Source organism: Chenopodium album, chromosome 5 (genome assembly GCF_948465745.1).
Source record: "Chenopodium album chromosome 5, dcCheAlbu1.1, whole genome shotgun sequence".
NCBI lineage: Eukaryota > Viridiplantae > Streptophyta > Magnoliopsida > Caryophyllales > Amaranthaceae > Chenopodium > Chenopodium album.
The window spans coordinates 11,467,757-11,476,643 of record NC_137838.1 but is presented as its reverse complement, the minus strand read 5'-3'; the positions used below and the strand labels follow the sequence as shown (position 1 = coordinate 11,476,643).

General features: G+C 36.0%; 1 protein-coding gene across 2 annotated transcripts; it reads left to right on the top strand.

The window, feature by feature from the left end:
* The first annotated feature begins 1,330 nt into the window (after nt 1-1,330).
* LOC145631892 (uncharacterized) lies at nt 1,331-8,204 on the top strand. 2 transcript variants are annotated; one of them, XM_081684117.1, is made up of 5 exons: nt 1,331-1,696; nt 3,167-3,268; nt 4,575-4,725; nt 6,952-6,995; nt 7,757-8,204. In XM_081684117.1, exons 1-5 carry the CDS (start codon nt 1,610-1,612, stop codon nt 7,943-7,945), a joined length of 573 nt encoding a protein of 190 aa, XP_081540243.1. In that variant the 5' UTR covers nt 1,331-1,609; the 3' UTR covers nt 7,946-8,204. The 2 variants fall into 2 exon arrangements, with proteins under 2 accessions (XP_081540243.1, XP_081540242.1); XM_081684116.1 differs by having other exon boundaries at nt 1,332-1,696; nt 7,735-8,204.
* The last annotated feature ends 683 nt before the right edge of the window (nt 8,205-8,887 follow it).

The window sequence follows — 8,887 nt, the reverse complement described above, 5'->3', positions numbered from 1 at the left end:
TATAATCTTGTGCTCAAGAGACAAGAATGCTTATGTGAAAAGTCGTAGCTTCTTCTATGAAAAGCTTGGTATTGTTGAGCTTAGACGCAAGTGTCTCCCAAAATAGCTTATGCTATATTGCTATGACATATTTATGGTCTCTTTTGCTTTGAAATATCAAAGTCTAATGAATGACAATGTGAAAAAAAAATATTTTTTAGGAAATGTTGAGTTGTGGATTGAATGTATACCATGCAATAACTCGGAGCATTACCTCAATCCCAAATAATAGTTACGTACTTATTAAATAAGGCGCGATAAGTCATTTTAAGGGGAAAGATAAGGAATCCTTACCCTCAAATATTCCTAATAAGATTAAATTTATAACCTCACAATTATGAATTACAATTTCTTTAAGTTAGATAAAAATTAGTTTAGGGGTCGTTTGGTTAGCACGGGATAAACGGAATGGAATGAACAACGGGAAAGAAAGAGAATGGAATAGAAATACCTCAAATTTAGTATGTTGTTTGTTTTAAAAAAAAATAAAGAGAATCAAACCACCAATTAAACCACCACATCACCACCACACACAACCTATCTCCTTCACTTCCCAAGTTTTCTAGCCACACCACCGTTCGCAGCGCTTCCCCCATCGGCCGGCGCGATTCGCCGCCCTCCTCTCCCCCCCGCAAACACCTTGCCTCCCTCGGAAAACTTCACCCAAAAACCCTAGAAACCCCTTCTCCCTCCCCATATAACCATCGTGCGACCCTGCTTCCACCGTGTAAACCCTAGCGGCTAGGGATTCGAGGGTGGGGGAGGGTCAAGCGACGATTTTACGAGGAGAAAGAAGGGGTTTTACGGGGAGAAAAAAAAGGGGATTTTGAAGCTGGTGAAGTTTTTCCGGGGGAAAGGAGGGGCGACGAGCGGCGGGGGAGAGGCGGTGAAGCGCGCCAAGTGGTGGGGGAAGTGCGCCGACTTGGTTTACCGTTGGCGTGCAGGGTGGTTGTATGGTGGTGATGTGGTGGCTAGGGAATGAGAATGGGAATGGAAATACTTAGGGGGGTGGGGAATCAACTTAGAAGGATTTAGGGGAATGGGGAGGGAAAAGGAAATGGGAAAATATGCCTAACAAACAACAACAAAGGGAATCAGTACATTTGATTCCTTTCCCTTTGATGATTAACCCTAATCAAACGACCCTTAGTTTATTCTATATATTGAAATATTCATTCGTAAATCAAAATTTACACCCGAATGTAAAATAAACACGAGGGCACCTAAGAGGCTAGTACACCCTCCTCATTCTCAAATTTGTCCTTTTGTCAGTCTTTAGTCCTGACCCTCCCATCCATCCGTTGGCTTTCTGATCTCCCCCTCTCTCTCTCCTTCCCTCGCAAGTCGCATCCATTAACATGCTCTACTACTCCTAGCTCCAACCAAATTCACCCCTTTAAATCTTCTGCAAATTTCAATTGACCGTTGAGATTTCAAAACTCCCATCAAGTTCACAATCTTTTATTTTTACGATTTTCTTCATCTGGGTTTTTAGTTTCCTCCCAAATTTTTCTTCTTTCATCATTGTTTCTTCGCCCCACCTCAAATTTTCATCTGGGTATTTCCCAAAATGGGTAAAAATCAAGCTTACAAAGCTATGCAAAGATCCAGGGTGGGGTCCAGCAGTGGTGCTCAAGACGAGGTTGAAGATGGATTGGTTTGTACCCTTCCCTGTTATTTTCCTTCAACCTAATTATCAATTTGGTTGATCTTCTAATTCTTTGTAATTAGAATATTGATTGGGTAATTTAATTGGTATTTTCATATCGAGTGAGCTAGATTTTAAATTGTTTTGGGTTGATTATGTGTTATTTTGCTATGAACTGTCTTAATTTTATGTTATGATTGATGTAGAAATGTCAAATAACAGTAAACGTGTTGCCTTTATGGTAGCAGAAGTGTGTGGATTTATATTGACATTAGCATTACCAAGTGGGCATCAATTTTTGACTGGATATATCTCCCTTCTCATGTCAGATAAGCTCATTTACTCAATTTTACTAGTATTATATTTTCCAAGTATGCCAAAGTTGTTGAAATTTCATGTGTTATCATCCTCTGATGATCACTGTTATATTTTGATCTTCTACTTGCATTCTAATAAGGAAGCTGCTCTTATGATGACCGTCGTTTCTCAAGTGATAAGCTGCGTAGTTTATAGCTGCTTTGGCTAGTAAGGTAGTTAATTGATGCTCTGAAAGTAATCATTAGGGACCTATGTATAATCTTATGTCTTCTTTGATATCCCATTAGTTCTGATTCCGCTACATAATCTATGTCCCAGTTTTTTATTTGAATTTTTAAGGGTTTGGTGTGGTCTGGTCTGGCCTAAACCTTTAAGGTCTTGATTTGAATAATGTATCTTAATAATTTTCGTTTGGTTTGGTCTGGGCTGGTTTGAATTTCTCTAGTCTGGTCTATTATGATTTGGTCTGATCTTAACACGAGTAAGTAGCAAGTAGAAAGAATAAAATGAAAAGAACAAAACCTGCATTTACCAATAACGTTAAGTAAGTAACCAACTTTGAATTGGTAGAAGTGGGGTGCTACTCACACAATCACAGAATATGAGACGCAAAATGGGACATATAATCTTAACCCAAAAGGGATTGTCTACAAAGAGTATAAACTTTTTCTCAACTTATTGACGAATATGTACCATATAGTTTTAATCTGTCCAAGCAACACTTTTGAAGAGTGAGTTCTGTCTATTGTCATATGCACCTATCCTAGGTGACGTGCCAGCATAATATATTTTCGTTTCATGGTTTGAGGGATGTGGATGAAATGAACTAAATCATCTAATTTCCTAGTGTATTATGGGTGAGTGGAATTCTGTTTTGTAATATGCATGGGCAGTAATTTGAGAGTATGTTTTACATCGCACCTTACTTTTATGTGAAAATGCCATTTCATTGCAGGTTTCTATGTTAGGCTAGAAAATCATAACTAGGATTATCAAACATGGATCCTTTATACTCTAGATTAAGTACTTCACTGTTGAAGTTGTACTGTGTGTAAAGCAAGCATTAAGACTGTGTCGTGTGCGTGTCAATGAACACTTATTTACAATAAGCATTGTAGGCTATCTTGTTTCCTATACTTTTATTGATGAGGACAGTCGCAGGTGGATGGTTCATTTCATACACCAGAGTGGCATGCTGCTCGTTTGGCTAACTTGAGCACCTCTCACACAGTCACATGGGAAGAGTTTAAAATGAAGCAAAAGGTGACCATTTCTTCTTTACCTCATTTTTCAAACTCTGATCCTAATACTTTTTCTCAGCATCAATAATTTCTGCATTTGACTGGAATATGGTTTTAATCTCTTATGATTCATTATCTGTGATCAACATGAGTTGATTAGGGTTCCTAGAGCCTTTGTGTATCAACTAGTGAAAATGTATATGATGCTGCTTAATGAAGTGACTTAGATCTTTAGGATGTGCTTATCCTATCTGGTAAATTAAAGCCTACATTTTAATCATCTTAAGGCTGAGTATTGGATGGGCAAAAATATTCTAATGTTTTTGATGGAAGTGTATGGTTTTATGGTTTCTTCCAGCTGCAGAGTATCTGATTCAGATGTAATAAAACCAGTAAACAATTTAGACTTTTTTATGAATTTTTTGTGGAGCTTCTGATCTTTAATTTGTCTGTTTGCATGGTGTGATGACCATAGTTATTTTTACCATCAGATGATTTCATGGCTTCCCTATGGATGGATGTTGCTGTTGTTTTTAATTTGCTCTTTTCTTTGATATATTACAAGGCTGAAGTTGTGGCTTTCTGTTTGGACCCTCTTTGTCTTCATTTGCTTAAAACTCCCATGTGAGGCATTTCCAAGTGGTCGGCCCTTTGCATAGTTTTTTTGATGTGATGCATACATATAGATCTATGCCAATCTTGCTTCGGTTCCTTTGAGTCCATACAACTATTTGATACTGGATGACCTGAAACAATTATCCTTGAAAGGTACATAGTCAGGAGTCAAGTTTGGCTATGATGTTTAGGGTCAGGAATCAGGTTTGGCTGTGAGCCAACTTTTGAATAAAATTATATTGAAGATACATTATGGTAGTATAGAGGTTTACTGCATGGAATTTCTGAAACCTTTATGATCTAAAGACCATGATTTTGTTCTCTTAAAGGGTGATACTTGTCTGAAGCACTTGATTTCTTAATGATGATAAACTTTGTTTAGATGTTTACCTCCTAGCTAGCTCCTTTTTTGGACTGCAATATGCATGGATCAAGAGTAGTAGCAACTATGTGGAGAGATTAGTGTGATTAATTTCATTTCCCTATCAGTGCCTTTGTGACATGCTTGCATCTGTAAACACCCCCTTCCCAATGAAGTCAAATATAGCAGACATCCAGAGAATAGATTGTTGCTGTAGGCAGTAGGAAAATAACAAGTGGTTGCTTTTGTGTTGTTTCCAAAAATTCTCAGTTTCTCTGGTTTTAATGTTTACATCATTTGCTATGATGTCTGCGTTAATGATTAGGATTCATTGATTATCTTATCTGTCCAGGAGGAAGCAGTTAAAAGGGGTGAACAGGAAGCTGACAAAGACAGGATGATGAGAGAATACAGGCTTCAGCTAGATGCAGAAAGAGAACGGAAGCTTTCTCAAGGAAGAAACCATTCTAGTAGCAAGTCAAAAGACTCAAAACATAAAAAAGGTATGGAAGAATACCTAGAATTTGGGAAACATAGTCTTATTTATATATATAAGGAAAACAGTTTCATGTGGGATCTTGTTAGATTTTTGTTCCAATGTGTATTTTCCGAATATCACGATTGCGTTGAATAATGTGAAAAGGCAAATAAGAAGAGCAAAAAGGATTAGAGGGAGTATATTTTCTACATATGAACATTCTTTCTAAAATTATTTGATTTGTTCTACACTGCCTAAAGGGGTGTAGACTATAGAGCGAATGTTTTTTTTAATAATCTGATTTGTGCATAGCATTTTACGCAAATTCTTTTTCAAGCTTCTAAAAGGTTAAAAAAAGGTGAAGAAATTTCTGACTTCAGATTCCTTTAAGTTTAGATTTTTGGTTGTAGATCTAATAATCGAAGAAGAATTTTTAAGACCTATAGGGTAAGGTACCAAAGGGGAGAAATTGTGAAATTAATCATGCCATCAAGAGCACTCAAGCTCCAACCTTATATTTTACAGAAACTTACATCATCTTTGGGAGAAACTTTGCTTGAATAATATTCTGATGACTCCTTGCTTACTACATTTCTCAAATATGTTTTCTTCATCCTCGTTTACTAAGCTACAACCAACTTTTGAGGCTTTTGATGATGCGCTTAACTCCTCCCAGCATTTAAGGTGATTAATGTATTCCTCTTCACCTTGGCAGAAAATTTATTGATGTGTGAAGTTTTATCCTTTGAGCACATATTCTTGGGGGACCTTGTATTTATTGCAGCCCAAGTAAATAAAGTGAGTTTCAGTCTGAGCCTTGGGATCTTCTTAGATAGCTTTTGTAGAGAGTGAGATATTGATGTTCATCCATGGAGTGGCAAAAAAATTTCACAGATAATGAGAGATAGAATTCCTATAACCACTGAATCCTATCATCTCCATAATTTTCAACCTTCATCTTGGAAGGTGATTCCTTCATTTAGATTAAATCTTCTTTGGCTCTTGCTGTTGGGGAACCTACACGAGGAAACATTCTAATGTCTCATATTACTATTCCAAGCTACTACAACCTTTTTATGGCGTATTTCAATGAGGTGATTTTACAGAGGCTTTGTAATTGGATTGGTGAAGCTCATAAATTGACCCAACATCAAAAAGTCTCGTTGATACAGTACTGCGATCTACTTCATCATATTCATGATTCAACCTAAATATAAATTGTTGCAAATTTTCTATGATGGACTTCAGAATTATCACTCCATAACGAGAAGGCACCTTGCTCCACCAATACCATAATTTTGAATGATAAAACCCGTCCAAAGGCTGACTCCTCAGCAGCAGTTATAATAGTAAGAGGGGTCATTCCTGATCCTGCTTCTTACTTGCGAGAATAAATCTATTGTTTAGGGGATTTTCAGATTTCAGAGTACTTTTTTTTTTTTTGACAAGAGACTTCAGAGTACTTAGTTCTATACTTCTATCTCCTTGGATAACCACTTGCTATACCAAACCCATTGTCTTATTTCTTCTCTCGTTTTTATTTTTATATCAGAGGTCTAAAAAAAACCAAGATTTTAACATGTCATGATGGATTGTGGCAAACTACAGCTCCAGTGACCCAAGAATTTGCTGTTCCTCCAATGCATATCAGGGCCCTAAATATTTTTGAGTTATTAATTACTAAACTTAAATAGCCCTGTTTTACTTGTAAAATGGTGTACCATAGTGTATATAGATTTACTTGTTTAGAACGAGAGGTTAAGGGTTAAAATCTTGTCCCATTACAATTTTTAATCCAAAACCGCCACCGGTGTGTGTATTTTAAGTTTTGGTAGTGTTCACTGGTCAATTGTGTTAACTTTGGGAGACACAAGGAGAGGAAAATCTTTCTTTGATCTGCATGATTGACCATCCTATGGAACATACTGGTAGAATTTTCTATGATAGATCCTATTGTGAGTCTTTGTGGGATAGAGTAGTCTTCCGTGCTTCCTTATTATGAAATATTTGCAGTGTCCTTTCAGGGTTAAATTTTGCACGATGTACAATGTGATTGGTCCTCAACTCCCTATTTTCTGATGAATATACATGAATTTCTTTATCTTATTTATATTCTTTAAATTATATGGAGTGGAAGAAAAATCATTAATAGAGTTGGTAAATTATTTTGGTCACAAATAACTGCATTGAAGAAGTGATTTAGTCATTTAGGTAGCTTTGTCATAATGGAGCTTTTTGTTTCTTGTGACAGATAAAGATAAGAGCTCAAAAAGACGTTCCAGCAAAAAGAGAAAGGTATATTTATTTTTCTTTTGGTTCCTTTTAGTGATTTCATAGCAATTGAACGATGGTGTGACTTCTGATTTCGAATACTACATAACTTCATTGGTATCATGATTTTTTTGCTTGTTTGATAAGCAGTAAGAAATGATGGTAATGATAATGAGGTTATCAATAACGCTGTTGAGGTTTTAGGGGTAACGCAAGATTATGAAGATATACATGTCAGTGCAGTTGCATTACCATGACTTTTGGTGTGGGAGTTGGGATTTTTCTCGCGAAGTAAAACACAAACCCACACCCCCACTACCATAACTGATTACCAAATCGGTCATTAATGCATATCCAAACATCCCCTATGGATTGTTATCTGGTGATTTTTGTGAAAAGCTTCTGCCTATCTCAGCAACATTTGGAGCCCCTTGCTGTCTACCAAATGGGTTATTATTGTATAGCCATACATCTGTTATGCGTGCTTTATTATGATATATTTTTGGCCATCCCATCAACATTTCGAGCCCTACCACTGTTATAACATTTTTATCTTTTTTACTCAAGGTGGAAGGAGGAGATTATCTAGCTATGAAATGTTGGTGAAGTAGTTGTGTGTTTTTTTGTTTTTTTTTTTTTTTTTTTTTTTTTTTTTTTTTTTTTTTTTTTTTTTTTTTTTTGTGTGTGTGTGGGGGGGGGGGGTGAAATGAGCTGGAACTGGGAATATTACAACCAATATATCATATTTGAATCTATTTTGCAGCACTCACGTAGATATTCTTCAGATTCTAGCTCCTCCGATTCATCTTCTGAGTCTTCAAGCAGTGATGAAGAAGAGAGAGATTCAAGGAGGTCAAAATCTAGGTCGAAGAAAACAAGGAAGGAAAGAAGACATAGGTCTAGAAACAAAAGTTCTAGTACTGATGATGAGGCTGCTGGTCCGTTGCCACTTTCTAGGTTTTTTGGCAATGTGAAGAGCTCATGAACCAGAATAAAAGAGCAATTCCAACTTGTAGCATTTTAGTTTTGTGTCATTTAACAGTGATTTTCATTATTAGATTCTGGTTTCTTGCTCCGGCGTCAAAATATGTGATTAGTATAATGTAACTATTATGTATTTTTAGAGAGCAGGAAATTCTTTTGCATGTCAAGAATACCATCCGTCTTCTATTTCATGGGTGGATATTGAATCATACGTGAAATTTTCTTCCTCGATGCCTAGTTTTGTTTTCATTACTCAAATGAAATCGTAATTCTGCCCTTTTGTTCGGAGCAGATTAATGTATGTGTAATGTGTTTAAATTGTGAAGGCCGGTATTCTATGTTCTATCAATACAGGCTGTGTTAATGAGGTAGGAAAATTGTCATTTTATTTTGTTTTTTATATGTGATGAAATTTTCTGTTTGATGTATCAGCAGAACAAATATGTGCATGATCAATCGACAAAACACGCAAGTTACTGGACTAAAAACCAATTTGTACCTGAAAATTTGAGACTTGGTTTTGACATGACCCAAATTAGACGCAATTTTAATTATTTTTTTCCTGGTATAGTAGGAAGAATATTGATTGTGAGCTAAAGAAAATATGTAGCATAAAACTAGGCTGACCAAATGAAGAATATTGATTGTGAGCTAAAGAAAATATGTCTGATCATATTTTTCCAATCACTTCCTTGAATAACTTGCTAGTATTTAAGTATTTGACAAGAGACCAACCCTAAACCTAAGGCTTTGGAATAGATCAAGTTAATGTTAATTTGTTAAGCACAAGTGCACAACAAAGGAAAGGTGTAAGAAAGTAAATAAATTATCCCCCCATAACAGCAGTTCAATACGAAGTTTTTTTTTTTTTTTTTTTTTGAATAGCCAATACGAAGTATTTGACAACCCTTACTAGTATTAAAAAAATTATC

Excerpts from the sequence above, each read along its gene's own strand:
- LOC145631892 (XM_081684116.1), top strand. The coding sequence starts at position 1,610 with ATGGGTAAAAATCAAGCTTACAAAGCTATGCAAAGATCCAGGGTGGGG. Across the intron at positions 3,269-4,574 it reads AGTTTAAAATGAAGCAAAAG|GAGGAAGCAGTTAAAAGGGG; the intron begins GTGACCATTTCT and ends TTATCTGTCCAG. Across the intron at positions 6,996-7,734 it reads GTTCCAGCAAAAAGAGAAAG|CACTCACGTAGATATTCTTC; the intron begins GTATATTTATTT and ends TCTATTTTGCAG.